This window comes from Ptychodera flava, chromosome 1 (assembly GCF_041260155.1).
Source record: "Ptychodera flava strain L36383 chromosome 1, AS_Pfla_20210202, whole genome shotgun sequence".
Classification (NCBI taxonomy): domain Eukaryota; kingdom Metazoa; phylum Hemichordata; class Enteropneusta; family Ptychoderidae; genus Ptychodera; species Ptychodera flava.
Genome location: NC_091928.1, coordinates 17,834,580 through 17,860,625, shown reverse-complemented (window position 1 = coordinate 17,860,625; position 26,046 = coordinate 17,834,580). Strand labels below are relative to the sequence as shown.

Below are 26,046 nucleotides of genomic sequence, written 5' to 3'. Positions count from 1 at the left end.
TAACATGGTACAAATCTTCAGCAAACAGTCCTACTATAGTGTACTATACAAATACATTTAGCAGTACCGTATTAATTAATTGCTAATTTGCATGTTAAATGAACTTTCCTACTGTACTAATACAGCATTAAATTTCATGAAACGTGGTACAGATGTTGATCTGTCAGTACTGTAATACTGTGTGAAGACATTACGAAGTATCATATCAATAAAATGCTAATTTGCATATTTGATGAAATTTCATAATTAGTGTGATATGCCTAAAATGCTGCATCAAATTTGATAAAACTTTGTAAAGATGTTAATCTTCCAGTAATGTAATGGCGTGCAAAGATATGAAGCAGTAGCATGTCAATTAAATGCTGATTTGCATATTTCACGAATTTTCGTAATTAGTCTATATCAAGAAATGGCTCATCAAATTTCATTAAAATCGGTAGAAATATTGAGCTTACATTGCGTTAACAATGAATAAAGATTTTATCAGCGTCATTTTAACAAATTTTCATTTTATATATTTAAGTGGCGTTCCAAATTAGCGTGATATGTCCAGAAATACTGCATCAAATTTGATGAAACTTGGTACATAATTTGATCCCACTCAGCTGTAATACAATTCAGTGACACTTAGCGTTATTAAATTAATTGCTAATGCGAATACATATTGAAGTTTTATTTTTAGGGTGAATGTCCAAAAGCACTGCATCAAATTATATGAAATGTGGTACAGGTGATAATTTGTCAGTGTAATAATAAGATGAAAACATGTGTGGCAACATCCTGTCGATTAATTACAACTGGACTTATTTAATGAGCTTTTGTAATTAGGGTGGGGCCCACATTGGTTATACGTTTTCACCATTGAACTCATTCTCGGCCATAAAGTCCCATCTGTATTGCAGCCCTAATTAATGAACATGACACTATCCTCGCCCTCGGAGGACTTGTAATCAAAATACCAATCAACTAGGGGGGACTGTGTCATCAATTATGACTTGCTTTGTCGAGTGTCCGTAAAATTGGTCATCGTTTACACGAGACCGGATTGTTTAAAGCTTGCATCTACTCATAGCAGACATTTTCTGTTCGTTGACACCTTTTCGTCAAGGTAGGTTGGACAATTTCACACGGGAGTCATTTTGCACTTTTGCATTCAGAGGCCAGTACTGTGCATTCTATGCATTTTTCGACCATTTTATGGTGAACATCGGGCAGTGCATGGACCATTGTATACCGTGTTTTTTTTGTGGGTCGTTTTTCTTTCAAAACTAAATCGTCACCACGGAGTTTTGTTTGGTTTTGGTTTTCTTCGGTTGCATTGGTTATCAATAGCGGGGGTTTGAGGATGTTACTTGTAAGCGATTTTAAAAAATACTAGTTGGAAGAGCAACTGCAAGCGTACTTCGTCGCGTTCCGTTATGATGATCGTGAACGTCGTGTATTTTGATATCTATATCTAATTTTTAATGAGCCAAAATTTCTTCACTGAAACACCCAACTCCGCAGTTTTTGCGGAGTCTAACATGAGGAAGTTAATATTTGACAAGAAACGGTTCTCTCATGGAGAAGGAAAATGTTGAAAATACTTGAGACAGCACTACACTACCGATGGTTGTTTTTGTCGTAAAGCAGTTTTTCGAACATTATCCTCAAATAGATAAAAGGAGGGCAAGCCAACCCTGAGAAAGATCAAGCTCGTTCTCGAGATACAAATTTTAGATCAATGACTGAAACTCTTGACTGAATTATCATTAATTGCCGCGGCCAGTTCTCATTCTGGTCGTCGAAATGCACTCGTCGAATTGCTATAAAGACGGCGTACGCCATTATTTTAACAATATCTTACGAAAATCACATCAACTTTATGAATGCTTCGCCATCACGTCAGCCATTAGTTCAAAGGTTAATCAAATATTTTGATTATTGAATTGTCATAGATAAATTGATCTAAACCCAACTTTTTATCTCAGAATTCCAATGCCTGGATGATGCATCATCACCGCAAAACAATGGGTTTCTGCCAAAGTCTGCCCTCAGAGATTATTATAGACAGAAGGTCTCCGCAGGCGGTTGTTATCACAACTGGAAGTAGTGATATAGAGGTGGTTTCAAACCGGTGTTTGATGTCGTCCATTTCCGTAAACGACAAAAAGTCAAAAACTGCTGAACAGACTGCGTTGATATTTGATGCTGATACGTAGACTGGTTCAAGGTTCCAATTCGGAAAAATGGAGCCAAACGGAGCAGCGGTTATATAGTTTTTGGAAATTTCTAAACCCCCTTTTTTACTAATTGATTTTAGGGGTCTTTCATATATGTAGTTTGGAATGTACACCAATCCTGCATTGTGAACTGTTTTATGAGTTGTGGAACAGAAATGAGGTTTTGATGAATGTTAGAAATATGCAGGATGGCTGATTCGAAGTATAAGAGATTTCTATGCTCTTTTGGGCATCAAAAGCATTAAAAAAAAACATATTTCATAGTTTAGATTCTCACTTTTGAGATGACCCTAGGCATTTGTTAAGTAAACATCCTTGAGTCAATATACAGACTTTGACATTCCAGAGATTAAGTATCCACAACCTCACATGTTACAGTCTTTCACTACAATGGTACGGCCCAAACCCATTGTTATCAATGGAGAGTGTGGACCTGTCTACAGGAAATTGGGGTGAACAGGTTAGACAATGACGTTACAAGTTGTAGGTTAGTTATCAAGGTAGCACCAGCATAGAGTCCTGAGCATCTGTCCATGTGTTCTCACAGCAAATTACAGGGAAAAAAATTATTTGAGAAGTTTCTCTCCTTTCAATAGAAGTACATAACAATTTAAACCTGTCATGGATGGATTGCTCTCAAATGATCTGAAACACAGTTATTGCCCATTAGCAACAAATCTACAGCAAGATTTATGTAAAGTTCATGAACTTACACAAGGTATTAGACAAAAGATGACCATGACTTTGCTACTTTTCAACATTTATTTCAATCAGATTTACCCAGCTTAGTGTATAATTTTGTAATCTTAATTACTGTCAACTTAGCTTACTAACTTATTCTAACCTCATTATTCTTACACTAGTGTTATACCTTATAACCACAAAATTTCAAGAGATGCATATATGATTGTCACTTAACAAACAATTTACAAATATGTCTTCTGCTTTTTCTCCATATACATATACATGTCTCTTTTCTCATAAAAATGAGCTTAACATCGCAATGTGAAAAATAGTCTTTCACCTATATGTTGCTCATTGACTTCGTGGTCTGTCTAATTCACAGTGAGTGTGTACGGCGCGCCAAATGTTTCAAAAATATTATCGTCATAGAGTAAAAATAAACTGTCAAATTTTCTTTCTAAAAATTTAAGTCTTAAACGTGTATGAATAATAAAGAAAAAAGTTCTTTCGTCCATATCATTGCATTTTATTAATGTACCTTTTCATAAAAGAGCATTCATTTGAAAATACGTGTCATTAAATATTTGAATGTGCCTGTACAGATAAAGATGACGTGCAACCGTCTTTCTCGATTGAAATAAAAATTCGATGGAATTACGGAAGAAAATAAACGAGAAAAGTATTATTGCAAAAAAGGGCAGAATGTTATGTAATGCTTAATTGTAAAATATTCTTTAAACCGTAATGAGAAGATAAACTTTTCAAAAATTTGGAAATACCACACTCCCATACTTATTGATGTACACATACACGTGTATTTGATATAAAGGTGCAATGAATGCTGATTATAAGGGGAAAAAGAAAAAAAATCAAGCACACACACAAAAAATATTGAAATGATTAAAAACAAAACCACAAATAGTACTTGCACTACTACCAAAAAACAAAACGAACCACCATCAGGTCTGACTAAAAAAAGAAAGAGAATCACAATTGAAAAGTCGACCGAGATCGCGCCGGCGTTGAGGCTGTAAAGAAACCAAAACGAGGTCAGCTTGGGAAAAAAACCAAAGCGAGGTTACAAAAAAAAAGAGGTTACCAAAAAAAAAAAAAAAAAAAAAAAAACCTCAGTAGAAAAAAAAGAGGCCCGTTCGAGAAAAGAAAACAGAGTGGGACACCCCGCAGAAAAAGCCCAGCATGAAAATTGAATAATTGTCAACGTCATGATTGTTACAGTTTAATGCCAGAGGGTTTTGGATCATCACACTCGGATGTTGGACATGATATTTGGGGTATTTCTGCGGTAACTCTCAGCTTCTAGTCTTCAATATCATCTCATGGACGTCCAAGTTATCGACACGTCCCATTCTACTCGTGGTGGTTCGTCGGCTGCCAGCGGTCCCCTCGCTCCAATGTACACTCGAGGTGGTAAGCCAGCGGCCGGCGGTCCCGTCGTTAGTACAGTAGGCCTACACGCCGGCAACCAGCGATCCCCTCGCTGTAAAGTGAAGGGCCGCCTCTCCCAAACCATAGACAGTCTGTGCCCAAACCCCAACAAAACGATGGCTTGCCGCTAGCCCACGGTTACGTGTGGTTCGATACACAGCGGCCGCCGTGTGGGTATGCATAGTAAAATTGCATACCACGCAGCACTCTGCGGCCTATAGTTCTGCATGGCAGGGCTGTGTGTTACTGGCATGACACGGCCTCCCGTATAACGCCGGTAACACGTACACAGCCCTGCCATGCAAAGCCAGCAGCGGCCGCTATGTATCGAGCCACACACGTATCCCGTGGGTTTAGCCTCTATACGGAGTGTGGCAAAGGCAAAAATACTCGGGCTGAAACACTCCGTTTAAATTCGAGGCAACGTTTTCACTAGTAGTAGTAGTACCTGTAGAACGCGAACGCGCCCGACTTGACAAACACTGATCAAGCAGCCGCTATTTCTCTGTACACTGTAGCTCAACACAACCAGCAAAGGGAGTGGTAGGGCTACGGAACCGCAGCAAGGCCGGGCTGTGAGTTACCGGACACGGCCAGGCCGTATAACACCGGCGTTATACGGCCAGGACGTATAACGCCGGTAACTCACAGCCCTGCCCTGCCGCCCAGAGCTATGCATAGGCTACTGCACAAATATCGTAGCTCCATATATTGGACTGTGTGGATATAAAGATTTCTGCAATGGGGATCGACATGTCGTGTATGTGCCGGTCTAGCCCTGCGAGTATAGTGAGAGTGTCTGGCGTTGCGAAGGCGGTCACTCTCGCCATACTCGTAGTCGTAAGGTGTGTACAGTTGCGTCGCTCGTCTTCAACACGGAAAACGATGGACGTTCTCTCAACATGCGGCAGATTTCTTCAAAACTATTCATTTTATCATGATTTGGGTGATCTTTGAGGATAGACGAGGAATTAGCAAACAACGAGGTGGTTTATTATCATGGTATTTGAACCCGATGTATCGAACCATACTTATAAAACTGCGTAGAAATCATGTAGGCCAAACGGCGATGACAGTGCGGCTCGGTGGAAGGCCTGCAGTGTGCTCCCTGCCATACCGCGCCTAAGGCATCGATTTGTTCGCAGTGTTGCTATGAAGGGTCATGGGTGTACGTCTCGCTCGTGATCTGACCTGTGGACTGCCTGAAATTGGCTCAGTTAACTTGACTCTCTGGAACTATTCACTGTTAACTTGACGTTCTTTAGGTGATATTGCCCACTTCATTTCATCAAGCGTATGGTTTCAAGTAGAGCAGGGCCCAGCCAAACAGAGCTAGGTTTCAAGATGTCACGTTATCACTGAAATGCTCAATTAATATTTCGTCAAACATTGGAGTATGTGGTGATCGGATTCCCCGCTGTTGGGGATTCATCGATCGAAGGAAACGTGAACCATGAGTTTTTTGAATAAAATAATTGTAATTTCGGGCTTTTTTTTCTGTGGCGAGTGCTCGTTTTTTCTTCTTTTTTTCCTTTTTTTTTGCTGTGGCGAGTCCTCATTTATTTTTTCTTTCCACAGGTCCACGCGTTTTTTTTGTATCCCTGTTCATGGCATTTTTTATTTTTTTCGTTTTTATTTTATTTTATTTTATTTTTGTAGATGAGATCCACTTTTGTCTAGAGCCATCACTGCCGATTTTTTTCACCGATTTTCTCTCTTTACTGTCAAAGCAGCTGGTGATTCATATTATATTTTTGATTATCTATAATACGTTTATTATGAGACGTAGTGCTTTTAATTTTCTTAAGTACATAAATAATTTATGCATGCATGGCTTTTTTGTCTGATTCTTTTACAATTATTTTCTGTATGTGCTCACGTTTTTATTTTTGTACTATTTTTCCGAGTGGTAGTAGTGATTTTTAGTGATTTTCTTGTGAATTTTGTGGACGTATCACTGTATAACATATTTTTCTTTTTTCTTTTTGTAAAATCAGCACTCATTGCACCTTTTTCGCGAACTATTATAAGTGTATGTATTTCGATAAGTATGGATGTATGACTTTTTCAAATCGTTGAAAATTGTTTATCCCTAATTACGCTTAAAAGATTTTTTCTCAAGTTAAAATGAAGTATTAAATGACATTTCTGTCTTTTGTTTTTTAATTATACTTTTCTTACTTTTTCCTTCCTAATGAGACCGAATTTTTATTTCAATTGAGAAAGACAGTTTATTTTTGCACTGAATCGATAAATATTTTGTAACATTTGGCGCGCCGTAGAGTGTGGTTGTGATAAATGCCGATAATACTAGGCGGTCATTATGTCCAAGCGCCATTGGCGGTATTTTTAACATAATGACCATAGGTCATTATCACATCTGGAAGTTGTGATATAGGGTTAGCTTCAACCGGTGTTTGACAGTGTCCATTTTCCGTAAACGACAAAAAGTCAAAAACCGCTGAACAGACTGCATTGATATTTGGTACAGATATTCAGACTGGTTCCAAGGTTCCGATTCCGAAAAATGGAGCCAAACGGAGCAGCGGTTAGATAGGTTTGGGAAATTTCTAACCCCCCTTTAACTAATTGATTTTAGGGGTCTTTCATATATGTAGTTTTGGAATGTACACCAATCCTGCATTGTGGACTATTTAATGAGTTGTGGAACAGAAATGAGGTTTTGATGAATGTTAGAAATATGCAGGATGGCTGATTCAAAGTATCAGAGATTTCATGCGCTTTTGGTAATAAAATTGATAAAAAACAACATATTTAATGTTTTAGATTTCTCACATTTGTTAGGACCCTTAACATTACAGACTTGATGACATAACTAGCTGCTGGACCTGTTTACTGGCGCATTGATTTAAAGACAAAGATCGTTTTATTTTGTGATAAGGACGTGTGATTTCGTAAAACATAGTCTATTAGCCTGGAAATGTGATTTTTGCGAATATTGCTTACCCCACTGACAAACAGTGTGGTTTGAAAATGGCTGGAATTCGCTACTCGGGACTTTGTTTTGTGTGTGCATTTACTGACAAACTCCAAACCCGCAGCACCTACCCATTCAGTATTTCATGTACAGGTGTACCCAGAGATAGAGTAGTTTCACAATGTGCCAGTTGTGATCAAGTGCCATTGGCGCTATTTTATTCAAACAGGCAGTACAGACGAGGACAGAACGGACGATTCAACAGCATTTGTCCCCTCAGATGTCTGTCTGTGTGTCTCTCTGTCTATCTGACTGTTCATTAGATATCTCTGGAACGGCTGATGCCATCGAAATGTAGAACTCCTGTTGTCGGTGTTCTATTGATTGGAGTGGTCGAACCATGGCAAATTGTTCACTCAGTAATGAAAGCAATTTTCTGTAGGGCACCTAAAGTTGTGTTTTCCAGTTTAACATGTATCCTCATATTATATGATCACACGTGACCGTCCGATCTGTTGCATTTTTGCCATTATTTTAAATGTTACTCAAACATGTCACAGTCGATTTGTTTATGATATGATTCCCTGAACTGTACCAGTGTAACATTAGTGCCGTCTCAACGGAGGTTGCTGCTCCATAGAATGATGTGATCAGAGTTTAGAAAGTCAGCTTGGCGTATTATGAATAAGATTCTGTGATGTAATTTCAGATGGTTCTGTAAACTGTAAGTCACAGTATCGTTTTAGGGTTGGCGAATGCGTTTGAGCACTTCAATTGTATCACCAAAATTTATAATTAACGCCTTCTATCCTGACGAGAAACAGTTGAATTTGTGAAAGACATTTTATAAACTATGATAACTTCTAAGCATGGGTTACAGATTATACCGGTAGTTCAATATCAACTCAACATCAACAATGTATACTTCAAAATCACAGGAAAGAATTCAATTCTACATTGAAGAAATTATAATCTATAACTTCCAGAATATCCTGGCTGTTCACTGGAATGTCTATGGAGACAGAAAAAAAACATAAGACACGTTTATTTCCCGAATGCCATAGAGAGCGTTGCTTACTCGGAAAGTCAGGTTGTAATTGTGTGTTTTAAAAAGAAGAAATACTCCAGTCGACACAACAAAGTTCTGTAATCGTTAAAATAAGCATAGACACTCATTAAAAAATGATTTCAAGTTTCTGTATTATAATAAACGCGATGATCGTTGGCACACTCCATCATGTCAGTGACTACACCTTGCGCTGGAAAAATGGAACTCTAATCTTGGAAACGTTACCTTGAAGGAATACGTGAACAGTTCTAGAAATCATAAATGATATCGGTCTTGGAATAAAATGGCCTTGCACTATTTTGACCGGACAGAGCATGCACATTTTTCTGCTCCCCGTATTTTTCTCTATCAAATCAAGGGGTCTTTTTAGAATCTGCTGGTCTTTTGCACCTTCTCCCTGGGATCTAATTATGAGTCTGTAAAACTATGAGCAAGGATGTTTTCACCGGAGGGGAGCAGTGAAAATGGGGTAAACCACAGTTAAACGGCAGATGTACGTCAATGGAGGACAGCAGAAGTTAAGCATCAATACGAGCACGATATTTCGTGTCTACATTTGCGGGTTTTCTCTAAGGCTTGGGTTCTATATGTTGGCCCTATGTTTACGCGCAGTTACTCAAAATGCAATACTTTTATTGGTTTTTATTTTATTACAGGACTATATATATATTTAACTTATAAAGTCATGCAAGTTGTATATTGACCCCATTGACCTATATAATCAGTTCAACCTGCCGTTGACAAGCATTGACAGAAGACAAATTCTGCGAACCCTCAAAGCGTCAAATGCTTATAAGTAGAAAAATTAGGCCGTTGTGGATGAAGTCCACATTTCGCGTGTTTACCCAGGCTCCTTTTTTTAGTTAATAAGTAAGATCATGATCAAATCAAATAGATTTCTCTGATGCCCTATTTTTGGTAGATATTTTGTAATAGCGGCCAAAGTGTCTCCAAGTGTCTCTCTGCCTGTCTGTCTGTCTGCTCGTCTACTGGTCTGCGATCTGAAAAACATATGATTGTATCTGACAGACACATGTATTTTGAAATGATTATTTGGTTAGATTCGGTGTCTTTAATTGCATAATTATGAGGCCGTTGCCATGATAATGAAAAATTTTAGAAAAGATCTAATTTTGTATACCACCGTCTTTTCACAGCGTGTGTGTCTAATTCGCAGCTTAAAAAAACAACTCGCTATCTACTGATTCACTCAGGTCATTTCTTTAATTTCTGATGACTTTAGTTTTTTTCATTTACCAGAAATGATACCACCATGGTCGTTGCCTGTAACACGTGTACGAACATGGTGAAAGCAAACTTGAGTTGTGTTGGTTTATGTAACAGGCTTTGTTCATGAACAGTAGTATATAGTCAACGTTTCACGTGTTACAATTTAGGCAATTGTGTATCATCTCCCGGACCTTTATGGATGAAAGCAAACTTTGTACAACATAATGTACAAAGCGAAGCAAAGTTTGCTTGTTTACATTATTGCTATCATTTTATAGTTTGGCAATGCCAGGGAATTTTTAGATGTAGAAAACATCTGGGGCCACAATACTTGATAATCGGATAAATCATCAGTAATAATCTGGGGCATGCCGTCGCAAAATCTACTGGTATTGACAAAGCGGAAATACATTGTGCAGTGATTAGTTCCCGCGGACGCAGTCTGGCGGGACTTAAAAGATTGGGTCCAGTCCACCCGTCCGTCCGTCAGTAGCCGTTTCTCTGTCACCCCTGAGCCGATTTGGGTCCAGTCCACCCGTCTGTCCGCCGGCAGCCGTTTCCCTGTCATCCTTGAGCCGATTTTTTTTCCAAACTCTGTGCAAGGATAAAGTACTGTGGCATACATATGCACATCAATTTATTTGGCGATACGATCCAATATGGCCGCCAGGCCGCTCAACTATCCCTGAACCGATTTCATTCAATGTTGGCACACAGATAAACTACTATCATGGCATATATATGCATGCCAAGTTATTTCTTGATACGATCCAATATGGCCGCGACTTTTTCATATTTTCGAACCATAACTCAACTATCCCTCTGAACAGATTTCGTTCAAACTTGGCACACGGGCATTGTATTGTAGTGTGCATGTGCATGTCAATTAGTAGTGCGAGCGGGGACTGTTTCATCAGTGATGACTTGTATTCTGACGCAGAGAATAGCTCACAAAGCAGTATATCAATCTTGTTGTTGGGACTGTCATACAGCTGTAAAATTATAACTTTGTTAGATGGCTGCTTGTCAGCAAACTGATGAAAGTTTCTGAACTTGACTTTTGCGCCTTACTTTTGTACTTGTGCCATCATATAGGAATTACAACCATGGAGTTAGATGAAGCACTGGCTCTGCTCGGTGACTATGGTTTGTACCAGAACTTGATCTTCTGGCTCGTTTCCATTCCTGGAGCTTTCTTCGGTGCATGGCACATTATGGCCATCGTCTTCTTGGCTACCTGGCCTGACACTCACCACTGTGTCGTCCCCGAGGGATCCTACATCAACGAAACCATACCAGTGACTGACTGGGATGATAACGGCGAGCCGATCTACGATGACTGCTACATGTACGTAAACTCCTCCGTTGATAATACTACCACAGGCTGTACTGAGGGTTGGTACTACGAATCGTCGGAAACTATAGTTACCGAGGTCAGTGGTACAAGCTGATTAAAACCTTATATTGGTCTGTCATCAAGCAACCTATAGAAATCCGAAGACATTAGTAATAATCAATAGACAACTAGCAAAAATCGATATCAATACACATCTTGTGGCAAATTTTAGACAGGGCCGTAGGCTGACCACATTGCCAAGAGGGAAGATTCTAGCTTACCTAGTATTTGAGTAATTTACATAAATTTTAACAGTATGGAAAATTCGAGGGAGGAACCCCAACCGCTTTTAGGTTACGACTCTGTAAGACAACAACGTTGATAACTGCTGAGATATAATCAGGATAATATTTCATTTTTTCATATTTTTATCAAAATCAGGACAATATTTTATTTTTGCATAGTGTTATCCATGTTTTATCTACTTACAACTTGAATATCATAACCCATTCGTATGCCCCCCCCCTTCGCTTTAGGGTCATAACCCCTTTGTATTCCCCTTCCCCTTTCCCCTTTGTTTTAGGGTCACCCCTCTCCCCAAGTGAAAAAATAACGAAAATAGCAAAGTGAGTTTAGTTATTGAAGTAAACTTTTCGCTTGAAAATATAATGCTCTCTGAAAGATACATTGATAATTCTGCAAACTCGGAAAAGCTTTAAGTTATAAAGATGATAGATGCTTTTTGTAGGTCTGACATTTCACTTCATACTCTTCCTCAGTGGGACTTGGTGTGCGACCAAGCAGCCCTGTCACAGATTTCATCATCCATCTACATGATCGGTGTACTGGTAGGATCCTTCATAGCTGGTCACTTCGCGGACAATTTCGGCAGGAAAACGACCTTTCTGGCATGTATGTGGATACAAGGCGTTATTGGTATATTGGTGGCATTCAGTCAACACTTCGCTACGTTCTGCGTTCTGAGGTTCTTCGTCGGGTTCTTTCAGCAGGTAAGACATTGGATTCAATTTGTAGAATAACATACAAAAAGTCAGATAAAGAATTAAAGATTATATTCAAATCCGATTTCTGCCATGTTGGAATCGAATTCCCCATATATTAATGTAGTTTTTACTGAGGGATCTCATGGCACTTACACGATGCGCAATGCTTACCCAAAGCAAAGGCAATGAATGTTGAGTGTAGACGGAACATGTACATTTTTACCCGCGATTTTGTATTCTGTAGAATGAGATATAGATGATGTCCTTATCAAGATATACAAACAGTGTGACATTTATAGCCTACGCATTGCACGGGGTTCACCGTTTCTCAGCAGGGTCACAGGAAACAGCAAAGTACAGTTAAACAGTTTGACTATCATCAAGTGCCAGATTATTACTTATACTGTACCACTTTCCTATTAAATTGATTGTCGCAGTCGTACTCTTCTGAAACATATAAAATACATGTGCACACAACTAAAGTCACAGTGCACTGCATTTGATAGCTGGTGTGCAAGGAAGGAGATAGCGTGGCAAAACACACATAGCCATGACTCTTGAAAAATAGTTGAAATGTCGAGTTTAACAAAGTCTTGTCTCGGTTCATGTTTTTCTGCAGGGCGTTATGTTGTCACAGTTCATTCTAGCCACTGAGTTCTTCACGCCAAGCAAGCGAGTCTATGCAGGTTTTCTTAATTGCATGTGCTGGGCGTTGGGGATAATGATACTGTCGCCGATAGCGTATGTGTTCACGCACTGGCGTGCGTTCCAGATCGCCATTTCCGCCCCTGCACTTCTAACTTTTTACTACTACTGGTAAGTCTGGTGTTGGCTTGAGACTTGAGGTGTGCTGTGATTGGACGGCTCGTTGATTGCCATTTTTTGCTCACGTGAGCATATGTCGCAGCGATGTCTGTCTGTGTGTCTGTCTGTCTGTCTGTCTGTCTGTCTGTCTGTCTGTCTGTGGGGCTGTCTGTCTGTGGGCTCAATATCTCAAAAACGGCTCATCAGATCAGAATCAAATCTGGTACATAGATTCAGTTTGCAAATGGTAAGAACTGATTAGTTTTTGGTAGGTGTGCTTGCTTACTTTTTGCTCATTTGCATAATTAATGATTTTAGAAATAACGGATATACATTGAGAACGATTGCACGCAATTTGATGAGATTGCTACAAATGTGATCACATCAAGATATATCAGCTGTGAAGTTATTAAAGGGGTGATGTGAAAGATAATTACTAATTTGCATATTTAATGAAATTTCCTAATTAGGCGTATATATCTGAATTTACTTGATCAAAATTGACGAAACTTGGTATGCATATTGAGGATACTATGATTTAACATTATTGAAAGTCATTAAGAATGTTTACTTCATCCACATCCTAATTTGCATATTTAATGACCTTTTGAAAGTAAGGATATATATTTGAATTTACAAGACCAAAATTGATGAAACTTGCTATGTACATTAAAGATACTATGATAGAACATTATTAAATGTCATTAAGCATGTGAATTTGTTCAAATGAACACATCAGTGTCAAAAATGTGCAAATGAGGTAAGAAAAAGTGAAATCCTGCAAATGTGCAGGAGGCATGCCAGTGAGAAACAGGCAAACTCCACTGATCTTGACTCATTTCCTGTCATTGTTTATGAACTGTTACATATTAACAGACCAGCTGCAACCATAGACAGTAGATGGGGAAGACCGTTTATACTAAACTAAGAGGGGCTTGTTTCTGCTATGCATGTTGCTAAAGTTGACCTCCAGTACCTAAAGTTAGACCTTAATTACTTTTGTCATTCTTGTTTTTCTGGTTTAAATATTTCTTGTTGTTTTTCTGGTTGTACTGTGCAGAAATCATTGCCATAACATCAACGTAGAATTTTCCTCCACTGAACAGATAGAAACACCATTTATTGTTGATCATTGGTAACCCATACTCGTATATACCAATTCTGATCAAATTTGAGCGACACCGTATAATTGCGGTATTTTTTATTTTGTGTATGGTCTCACATTTTGACTGATGGGATCTGAGAGTTGCCGATGCTACACATGTGTAAATGACACAAGGCGTAGAGGTCGATTCAACGTGAAAATTAGAACCCACACTGGCGATCGGCTTCATTAAATGGGGAGTATATGTAATACAAACTGGATAAGCGTTTAGCAATTGATCGGGTCGGAGGAGTGAATTCAGATCGATGGGGTTACATTTGTCGACTAGATTGCATGATAGCCTCAAACTTGTTGCATTAATAATTGTTGAAAATTTGTCAAGCAAGCATCATTCTTGCTAACAGTAAGTAACACGACTAGATGGAATGAAATTGCAAGTACTGATATTTCTCTTGTCTTTTTATGAAACTTTAAAAAACACACATGCAATTATTACCTGAAAAGTGGAGATTATAATATTCCCCATCTTTTTCAAATTTTATGGCAGGGTGATACCTGAGTCGCTGCGTTGGTTGATCTCAAAGGGAAGAGTGAAAGATGCGGAAATTATTTTGTACAAAGCTGCAAAAGTCAACAAAGTTACACTACCCGATAATGTGTTGACAGTGGAAGCCAAGAGTGACGATGGTGGTGAGTAAAATAATTCTATACGTGAATGGTGACGTCACTCCTTCAGTGGGGTTTTGTGTCAAGAAATACGAACTCTCCTTGACATTTAGCACCAACTTAAGCACTATAACAAAGAGATAATACTAAATACCACACCACTGTGCAGCACACAAAGTCTTTTTGAGAGTAGAGTGCGCCCTAACGACAAATATTCGGACTCTCAAACTTTTACAATATTTTCTTTTGTTCCATCCCTTGTGGGGGCTCATCTTGGGATAACCCAGGGATGGCGGCCATTTTGAATTTCAAATATCGGTAAATATCGACTATTTTGATTTTCGAGTGCCAAATCTTGCTGGGTGACGCCTCGATTTTTATACCTTGGTTTTGAAAGAGAATAGCTGAAAGTTTTCTTTAGGAAAGTTTGAAAAATTTTAAGTCCTTTATTTTCGAGGCGCGATAATTACGCTAAGCGCTATTTTTATCTTTCTGTTCTCTGTTCTCCTGTTTGTGTAGTCCAAAGTATGTTTTGTCAATCGCTGTCTACGTATCTTCCATGAAGTCGACGATATATATTAACCCTTTGAGCGCTGTAATTTTTCCCGCCAAAAACTTTTGGTGCAACATTTTACCAATTTTATGAATTTTTTATGTAATTTTTTTCATAGTTTTGGACCGAATGGACATCACATTACACTGGCTACAGATTTTTAGCAAAATTGTAGCAAAAATTTGGAAAAAATTGACTGGTGTACATATGATAAATGCGTCAAAAGTTTACTTAAACATTGCGCTTTGAATTCACTGATACGTCCTACAGACGACCACGATGTTCCCTCTTTCATTGAAGTCTCAATATTTGTGACTTTTCATGCGATCTTTATCTATACATGTATATTGAATTTCTCAAAATACTGTTATACCACGTAGTTGTACTTATTGACACATAGGTGTTTACTGGTAATACACTTGTGAAAGTATATATCTGTCGCCTTAAACAGTATTATATAGGTAACACCTTTGGTGCACTCCAGAATATGGCCGCCTTTACAGCTTCATGTGAAGTCTGGACATCGTATGGCCAACTCAGTGAATTTATAAAAAGCTACTCAGTTGTAAAATTTGAATCATACATATTGGAACAATAAAAAGGTCCCTAAGGTATAGCTTATCGTGTGCACGAAATAGCTTAATCATCTCCATGAAACGGTTGCCCATGTGCATGTGGATTATTAATGAATAAATTAATGCAATATAGACACAGATACTAGGACTTTAATGAATAAATACATAGCGACACATATACTGGGGCTTTAAATGACGGGTGACAATACTTTGATGAAAGCGACTTGCATTTTACAGGCGAAAATAACCATAGTTATTTGTTTTTCATGTTGTATTTCGGCATTCCATCTTTTAAGCCAATCTTTATCATGTAGAATTCTTTGAACCAATAAATACCAGCATCACTATAACTCGATAGGTCAAAGTTTGTGTGACATATGTCACTCTTGTTTATCAACAAGCTGAATAGAAATCTCCATAATCAGTTTTGCAATCTCTACGTGCTGCATCCACTTGATGATATGGCCATTGTCAGTCAGCATACTATACTTTGCCGCTCCAAGCTGTTTACTGCTACAGTAATAAGTTCCTGGGACACCGCCTGCCGGGTTGATTGACGCGATCATAACGTTTGATCATGGCAGGTTACCGACGGTTACTCAAATCAGCAAAACTCTCCATCGTTCTGTTCATCACCTTTACATGACCTGGTCTGACTGGAAATGACCTAACCCTGGCGCGACCTTTCAGAACATCTATCGAAATTTGTTAGGGGCTACGTCAAAAGTTCAATGTAGGATAAAAAACTTAATTCCCATAGTTTCCCCCACCCACCCCCCCCCCCCTAGAAACTTAATTGACTTATATTGAACCTGTTGCCAGGCTCTTTCTATGTAAAGCAAAGCTAAGGATCAGTCAATTTAATGGTGAAATAAAGTAATGCATCGTTAAAGCCCCACTAGCTGTAACTCTTGAAATGTGTTGACCTCAAATTATCTACCTATTCTCTCCTTTCTGAAATCTACCCTCTGAAGAGATATGAACTTTTACTGCATTAGGAAACCATTCCTTTCAGAAACGTTTGACATGTAAATTAAAATTTTTAAGGTCATTTTGATTTCCCGCCATTTTCAAAAATTGGTAATATTAAAAAGGAATCAGAACATACAATGTCATAGTTGAAAACATTCAGCCCGCTATGCATTACAATTTTGACTACTCTGTGCAGTTTATATGAAGATTTCAGTGCAGATGTGCATAGTATCAAGGGTTTTAGCTTTTCTGCATGGGGCTGTGATTTAATGTTTGGGCGAACATTTAATCGCACTGTAATCTTTATCTTGTTCAAAATTGCATATATAGCCCCGGCAGGTAATTAATAATAAGTGTTTACACAGACCTAAATGACTACATTGTCACCAACTTATTTTAGTTTGAAAGTAAAATTATAATGCTAAAAGATACAGCTAGTGGGGCTTAAGATTGGGAACACACTTTGTGTTTCATCCAATGTAAATACGGTACAACATACTAACAACAAACTTGAAGTTTATCAATGAATGAACAAGAACAACAACAATAAGTCCAGGTTCTCCTACCAGAGGCATAAAAACTATCTCAACTGTCCTGGTGGTTGTAACAACTCAGTTCACACTGCTCCATTCAGGCGGACTACATGTGCACCAGAAATGTAGCAAAATACAATTATAAATTCCGAGTGCAACCATAGACAGTAGAGAAACTACCGTCTATGGTGCCACAGAAGACAACAGCCTGCATTGTTTACACTAACCAGGCCAGATGCAGCTCTGCACCGTGTTAAAACAACTCCCTCCGCTGGCTTCAACACGAAAGTGTGCATTTCTGCTCTATTTTTTCAAAATATTCATTCCCCTGGCAATTTTTACCTTAAATCGATTTGTAGGATAGAAACTTTTTTAGGTCAAACCCCCCCCACCCCCAAACTAAAAGAATTAAGTTTTTTATCCTTCATTGAACTTTTGACGTTGCCCCTTACATGGTTTGTTTAAGCATCAGAATCGGTGGATCATTTGAGTATGAGGTCAGTGAACCGTCCAACAGGCACTATCTAGATGTTTGTGTACAGGAAAGACCGTGCCAAATGATAAGGAGACCGCATTTACAAACAATGGTTTGGGGATGCAGGGGCGGAGCTGACAACTATTGAACATGAGAATTATTGACTTTTGAGAAGAGCTTGAAAAAATAGGCTTGATGTAGGAGAAAATGGGGCGACTTTCACATTTCATTTCCTTCGAATAACGAAACCATTTATAATTGATAATAATGATTATTAGATGGTCCAAATTCCTTAAGTTGTTGCTTAAAACCACAGATATATGGAGGTCCCCATTTAGTGAATATTTTCCTTTAGATTTTTGTTTCAAATATTTGTTGACTATTTTTTTCTGGCATGGAAGTAGTAATAAACGCCTGGTACAGCAGAACATTTGATCACGTCATTCCATGAGTTACTGATACTAAAAAAAATTAAAGAAATGTTCATCGTGAAAGTGTATTCATGGATTTCTTTAATCTTTGTTTCTATATGATTTTCACGTGTACCATGTCACAAGCTTGACCAAGATACTGGAGGGAATTTGACTGTCTCCTGAAGTTCAAGAGGAATTGGTGTAGATCTGAGTAAAATATTGATTAATTTAGTCCTTCCTTCCATGAAGCGTTGCTTATCTACCGGAAGTGATTTTGTGAACGTATTTATTTTTCTTAGGAATCTAACATTTGCTGATTTTTCCTGTGGAGTAAATATGTACGCCAATATTTTATCACATTTCATTTGCACGATTCATAACTGAAGGCCGAAAACAGTTATACTGGTTTCCAAAGCTAATTTACATATGCATGTCTTCCAATCAGAGCAGGATGACATACATCAGAACTCAAAGGAAAACGGCACGGTGCATTCTGACAGCGCCCTCAGGGACAATGCTGTCCCTTCGTCCCACGGCACACCCAACGACACACAGCACACTGACTTGAACAACGATGCAAGTGCAGAATCCACGGTCAAGGTCTTGTCAGTCGAGAATGAAGGGGACCCGTCGTACAACTACTTGGATTTACTGAAAACAGGACGAATGGCCCTATATACAACAGTCATGTCGTTTGCATGGTACGTTATTGTTTAAATTTTCCGAAAAGATGTAGCCCATTGAAATGCTGTCTGTTATTGGCTCGTCTCTTTGTTACTGTTCCATATCACCAATCAGTGAGCGCGCAAGCTCGATAATCTATAGAATGATCATTATAAACTTGGAATATGTGCATATATGTCGAGTCTCCTAATATCAGGTTTACTTTTAAGGAACAAGTTGAATATCATTCACTACTATATTGCTATGGTCCATTTGCCAACTACATACAGGCCCTTTTAAATGCCCTTCGTTATCGAGTATAATCCTGTTCATCCATTTACATCGCTGTCAGACTTTAAACAACATCTAATGCTAGCAGTGGCAGTCCGTTCTGCCCTACCCTTACATCACCATGGTTTGGTCCAAACCTATTGTTATCAGTGGCAAATGCGGACCTGTTCACATGGAATTGGTGTGAACAGGCTGAAGTAAGTTGCTTTAATTGGTAGTAATTCTTCAAGACACAGATGAAGGTAGGATGTCAGGGAACTATCAGTCCAGAGCAGACCAGAAATTATTATATCGCTTATCATGGTTCATGAATACCAAACTCCTGAAAACAGCTAGTTCATCACTTTCTAAGTGACATCACTATTAATTATTTTTGTCCCTTTTGAACAAATGCAATAGGTTTGTGAGTAGTTTGGTATATTATGGTCTATCTTACAACACAAGTAACTTCCAGGGAAGTGTACACGCTTTGTTTTTCCTGACTGGCTGCGTTGAAATCCCCGCCTACGCGTTGAGCATGCTGTTCATCGTCTGGTAGGTATAATAATTCTAACAGACTATAGCCAAGTGCCCCGTCACTTTTGAAATATTGATGACTAAAGGATGAATAAATGGGCAAATAACAGTAAAAGAACGATAATCTCCTCAAATAACGAGACTTTCTCAGCAACAGTATCCCGTTTTCACAGAACGCCATCCGTTTCAGACTTTTGCATGACATTCCCCGTCCCTGTATCACCCCTATTTGTAACGATCAACCCTATTTGTAACAAAACTTAATTTTCAAAAAAACTTTGCCGCATTTGTTGAAATATTAATAAAATATGCATATTTGTATGTTTGGGGGCAATTTTCTTTTTTTTTTCCTTGTCAAAACTCATTTTTACGAAACTGCTTTTGTTACAAATTGGGTTGATTGTTACAAATAGGGGTGACATGTCAACCCTATTTGTAACAATCAACCCTATTTGTAACAAAACCTAATTTTCAAAAAAACTTGGCCGTATTTGATGAAATCTTGATGAAATATACATATTATATGTTTGGGGCAATATCCTTTTTTCCTTGTCGAAACTCATTTTTTCCCGAAAATGCTCATTAAATTTTGTTGTGCAAGTTCCTAGGGATAAGAGGCGTACTCGTAAGATATAATCAAGTCGTGGAGATACATGCCAAAAGTTTGTTTCGGGGCAATTTTCACTAATTTCGGTAAAAAAATTAGAAGGAATCTTGTTTTCTGACCGAAATCTTACTAAACCTATATTCGGTTAACTTTTGTTACAAATTGGGTTGATTGTTACAAATAGGGGTGACGTGTCAACCCTATTTGTAACAATCAACCCTATTTGTAACACGATTTAACCAATTTGTAACAAAACCTAATTTTCAAAAAAACTTGGCCGTATTTGATGAAATCTTGATGAAATATACATATTAGTATGTTTTGGGGCAATTTTCTTTGTTTTCCTTGTTGAAACTCATTTTTTCCGAAAATGCTCGTTAGATTAAATTTCGTTGTGCAGGTTCCCAGGGATAAGAGGCCTACTCGTAAGATATAACCAGTCGTGCAGATACATGCCAAAAGTTTGTTTCAGGGCAATTTTCACCAATTTCGGTCAAAAATGTTGAGGAATCTTGTTTTCTGACCGAAATCTTACTAAACCTATATGGGTTTAACTTTTGTTACAAATTGGGTTGATTGTTACAAAAAGGGTTGATTGTTACAAATAGGGTTGACACGTCACCCCTATTTGTAACAATCAACCCACTTTGGTAACAAAAGTTAACCCCATATAGGTTTAGTAAGATGTCGGTTAGAAAACAAGATTCCTTAACATTTTTGACCAAATTGGGGAAAATTGCCCCAAAACAAACTTTTGGCATGTATCTCCACGACATGATTGTATCTTACGAGTAGGCCTCCGAGTCTTATCCCTAGGAACCTGCACAACGAAATTTAATCTAACGAGCATTTTCGGAAAAAATGAGTTTCGACAAGGAAAAAAAGAAAATTACCCCAAACATATAAATATGTATATTTCATCAAGATTTCATCAAATACGGCCAAGTTTTTAGCTCATATTTGGTTTTATATATAAATACCAAAAAGAGCTTATATGATGAGTCTGAGTGGCGTCTGTGTCTGTATATTTGTGGGTATGTGCGGATGTATGTCCGTCACACGCAAAGGCTCCCATAGCGCCAAAGCTACCGTCTCAGTATTTGGTGTACAGGTAGATGTAGGGGTTGAGATGTGAATTTGTTCAAATGAACACGTCAGTGTCAAAAATGTGCAAATTAGGTAAGAAAAAGCGAAATTCTGAAACAGGCTTGAAACAGGCTTACTCCACTGACTTGAGTCATTTCCTGTCATTGTTTATGAACTGTTACATATTAACAGACCTGCTCAAACCATAGACAGTAGAGGGGAGGAAGAACGTCTATGGTCAAACTAAGGGGGGCTAGCTGGCTTTCTGCTATGCATGTTGCTAAAGTTGACCTCAGTACCTAAAGTTTCGAACCTTAAAGGGTGAGTCCTGCCACATTTTGAGACTTTTTCGTTTGACTTTGGGCATATACTCTAGTTCTGGTTGTCAATGAAATTGGTATTAATAAAACAAACATTTACACACAAACTGAAGCTTATTTGAGCGGTTTTTAGACGGTTGTATTATGTTATTTCGACGAAAACACGGGAAAAGTTGCACTTTTCGATTTCAATCATGGCGACATTTTCCGGAAATTGCCGAGCTCGCCCCGTTTTGGCGTAAGTAGCTGTGACGTCACTAATAGAACGGGTGGTGGTGACTTCGTGCATTGACTATGGAGATAGTGATAATTTCATGAGTGAAAGCAGTGCAACTGAGAATGTCATCGTCACAGAAGATATGACAAAGCTGTTCAGAATTTACAGGCCTGCAAATTTTAACAGTCGGAACCTTAACTTAAACGAGAACAAGAGCGGAACTCTTGTTGACCGTCGCGTCAGTGACAAGCCCACCGTGACCACAGTCAAACACACCAGTGCACTACCGTACACACAACCGCAAGCTACCAAAATATAAATATAAGTCTGGAGTTGCCATCCCACCTTATTATTACTTCTCAACACAAATTGCCTCGTTCAAAATCTGTATATAAAAATTTGAATTACGCCATGACGCTCGTAGATAAATGTAGTAGAGATCAAGTTGAAAATTGTCCACCGTTCATAACACACATCTTTCCTATCAACAGCTGGAAGTGGAACAGGTCGAGGGTCATGTTAGCATAAACACCAAAGGTAGTATTCTCGCCGCAAAATCTTCAGTTTGGCGTTATAAAACCTCACATGAACATTGGCACTTTTAAAAATATGTGACCGTAAAGACATGTCTAGCCAAATTCTCGGGAAGAGATAAATTAAAATTGACATGATGTAAATATCGGGCACACTGGCACCCGAGGCCGGGCGGCTCAGCTGGCCATTTCTGTGACGGAGTGATCAGCTACGCTTCCGCAGGTTTTTTTCTTGATTAAGTGTCAGCGATATAAAGCACAACGTTCATTGTTTCATGACTGCGAAATTCTCAAAGAAGCTAAAATATTTTAGGGGAGACTTAGTCGAGCAGAAGGGAACAGATGACGACAACACGACTGCTTCGTCAACAGTATAAACTTCTTTGCTACACGTTGTGTCACTGTTACTGGCAGCGCCGTGCTGTATTATACACAACCTATCGTTCAGTCTCGCAAAGAGTCAGTCAATCAATACGTAAATTTTTTAGGAATATAAAATTAGATATCTCCTAACGTTACTAATTATAGAGTCACACATGCATGAGATCTAGTACTTGTATTCATTTATTTATTTACAATCACTTTCGTAAAGCAGCTGAATCGGCGATCAGTCTTGGGGATGTAAACACGGCCATACTTCTCCGCGGCCCCCGCATCCTTGACATGTTTTGGGCAACCTGTCGCAGTCTTGCTGTTCTCGCTCTTGTCCACAGTTGATGATGATACACGCGAACGCTTTCTGGTGACAATGGTCGTACTGGTACGGCATTGCGATTACATAATCGATGTAGTAACTCCAGGAATTAAAGTCTATCTTACCGTACATCTGGCTTCCGAACCGTGTTTATTCGACGCGAAGTCACGGCACTCGAAAATGTGCACCGCAGAAAACGCTTGTCTGAATGCCTCTTTTCCGACCCTTTCTTGTAATTTTGGCAAATGCGGCTAATACGGCATCCTACAATGCAATAAACTGACAATGGCTGCGGTTACTTCAGCCACCAAAGGCGTAACTTCTCACCATGTTGAAGCCACAGCGGTAAGCATTCGCTATGGCCGAGGTGAACACACTCACTCGTACGTTCCATTAGTTACGTCATTTCCGGTGGCAATGCCCGCGAATTCCGAAACGACCCGAATGGCAGCTAACTTCAAAGTCGCACAACATATTGCATTTTTATAATATTTAACCGCGTCGTTTCATTGGGGTGATGCATTTATTTGATAAAGTAGGGGTGGCAAAATCATATAGCATGGCTCATTTTAAGCAAAATTAACTTTGAATTTATGCGGACATACACTTTAATTACTTTTGTCATTCTTGTTTTTCTGGTTTAAATATTTCTTGTTGTTTTTCTGGTTGTACTGTGCAGAAATCATTGTCATAACATCAACGTAGAATTTTCCTGCACTGAACAGATAGAAACAACATTTATTGTTGATCTTTGGTACCCGTACTGGTATATACCTATTCTGATCTAATTTGAGCGACACCGTATATTGCGGTATTTTTTTGAACATTAGGTTTTGTTACAAATTGGGTTGATTGTTACAAATAGGGTTGACATGTCACCCCTATTTGTAACAATCAACCCAATTTGTAACAAAAGCAGTTTCGTAAAATGAGTGTTTTTATTAATATTTCAACAAATACGGCAAAGTTTTTTTGAAAATTAAGTTTTGTTACAAATAGGGTTGATTGTTACAAATAGGAGTGATACAGTCCCGCCCGTGACATTTTCGGAACGACAGCCATGTTTTGAACAACTTTCACGTGTAGAACTGGAAATTTCAATTCGCTTGCAATTTTTACATATTAATCTTTACTCTGTTTGATCGCTACTATTTAGGTAAAACTTTGACGACTTGAAGCGAAAGTAAGTCTTTGTATTAGTAGAGTTTACGTGTTTGTATGACATCATCAGACCTATAGGATCCCGCAGACCAATATTATTGCATTTTTTAAATGATATTGGTCCGATTCATTACAGGTGGGGAAGACGATGGCCAACCTGTATCTTTCTACTCCTCAGTGGTGTATCGTGTGGCAGTGCCATATTCATTCCAGACGGCGACGGTGCGTTACCATACTCATCGAAATAAACCAATTTTGGCGCACGTCTGCAGTCCTCAAAAGCATACAGTAGACCATTAGATGGAACCCACGTGATAAAAGATACGCAAAGGCGGTTTTAACGTCATAAGTACAAGCGTAGATAATAAATTCCAATTCATGAATGACTTGCCTCTTATCTGTAAAGAAACAGTTCTCACTGGAACTGGAACTCAAAACTAGCGACTCACTACCTACAGTGGTCGTGACATGTACATTTCCATACGTTTGTTTTCACGTAGTTTAATTTTAGGAAATTGTCACTGGAGGGGCGTTACTTGCGTTCGAATACATTTTATCTATATGATATCACTTATTTTGTCCAGTGCTTTTATGTCATTAAAAATTCGTCAATTTGAATTCCAGATCTCTTTGTTTTGAGGATCATAATTCTGTTAATTGGGAAGTTCGGCGTCACAGGAGCCTTCGGTACAATTTACGTGTGGTCCCCTGAACTGTACCCGACACTGCTCAGGTATGTCTGTTACAGCTGTAAGGCTAGCCTCTCTAGACTGGCGAAAACGTGCAAAGCAGCCCAGGACCCTCGACTACACGCATGTGTTTCATACCTACCGGGTGTGCCATCGACACCCAGTGACGGCATTTAGATGCTTAAGTGACTCTTCCAATATAAGTTTTAAAACGATCAGTTTTCAATGTTGCCTATTAAGATCACGCTAAGCACTGCTTTTACAAAGTAAGATATTTCATAATTTGAGATTTTAAGAGGACGTCTAAGTTATGTAGGCCTATGTGTTTGCACTTGTTTTGACCTTTGACATCATGCGTTCATGGAATTACTGATAAATCCACGAATTCATTTTCGTCATACATATTATTGCACATTTATTCTAACGAATCTGTCTTTCTTTACAGAAATATGGGACTGGCTGTATTTGCCTTCTTTGCCAGCCTTGGTGGTATTTTAGCGCCCCTAACGGTGTATGCGGTAAGTAGTGAAATCACGTACACGGTACATTAATCATATGCTTTATTTCTCAATTTTGTCATTCGTAATGGAAAAGTCAAGAAGAAAAAATTAAAAGACTTCAAGGATATAAGAAGCAAATGCGTTGCTAAGAAATTTACGGAACCAAAGAGATATATAAATTTAGATGATAATGTTGATAAATGTAATCTTATCACTTGCGTTTCGACTCTTTTCATAGCTATGTTCTCACCTCTCATACATTTCCAGACTTTCTACAGCGTTACTGTTCCAATGGTCGTATTTGGGATTCTTTCCTTGGTGTCTGGATTTTGCGTTCTGTTGCTGCCGGAAACCAAAGATAAAATAATGCCTCGAACATTGGCTCAAGCTGAACAGCTCGGAATGTCGTCAAAGGAGGCAGGAAAACTCGACGCGACAGCTCAAACCGAAAATGAAGCACCGTAACACTGATACAAAAAAATTTGTTACATGTAACAAATTATTCCCAGAATACTCTGAATAAAGTCTTACCTCTGCCAAGTAACGACATGTTCCTGTTCTTCATTATTTTCATATTCAGAAAACCATAGATTCTCTGACGAAGCTAATCACCGTCTATGGTGAATCTCTAAGACCTAATGGCATTACTTCCGAATTCAGTACAGCTTCTTCTGAATAGGTTTAAGCGCAATCCATAAACTCTACAATTTTACGTTAATGGGCTGGAGGGGGGTTTCTACATTT

At 38.6% G+C, this 26,046-nt stretch overlaps 1 protein-coding gene across 2 annotated transcripts in view; it reads left to right on the top strand.

Moving 5' to 3' along the window:
* The window catches only part of LOC139131809 (organic cation transporter protein-like), a 30,762-nt gene extending 4,916 nt beyond the window's left edge, over positions 1 to 25,846 (top strand). Inside the window, exons 1-11 of one of the 2 annotated variants that reach the window (XM_070698098.1) lie at positions 1,017 to 1,108; positions 10,685 to 11,022; positions 11,705 to 11,935; positions 12,549 to 12,745; positions 14,386 to 14,528; positions 18,471 to 18,726; positions 19,379 to 19,513; positions 24,250 to 24,335; positions 24,738 to 24,846; positions 25,248 to 25,320; positions 25,570 to 25,846. In XM_070698098.1, the coding sequence (XP_070554199.1) occupies positions 10,696 to 11,022; positions 11,705 to 11,935; positions 12,549 to 12,745; positions 14,386 to 14,528; positions 18,471 to 18,726; positions 19,379 to 19,513; positions 24,250 to 24,335; positions 24,738 to 24,846; positions 25,248 to 25,320; positions 25,570 to 25,767 (1,755 nt within the window). In that variant the 5' untranslated portion in view covers positions 1,017 to 1,108; positions 10,685 to 10,695 and the 3' untranslated portion in view covers positions 25,768 to 25,846. Of the gene's footprint in view, positions 1 to 1,016; positions 1,109 to 10,684; positions 11,023 to 11,704; positions 11,936 to 12,548; positions 12,746 to 14,385; positions 14,529 to 18,470; positions 18,727 to 19,378; positions 19,514 to 24,249; positions 24,336 to 24,737; positions 24,847 to 25,247; positions 25,321 to 25,569 lie in introns of those variants that run through there. The other variant, XM_070698089.1, reaches the window with a different exon arrangement.
* The last annotated feature ends 200 nt before the right edge of the window (positions 25,847 to 26,046 follow it).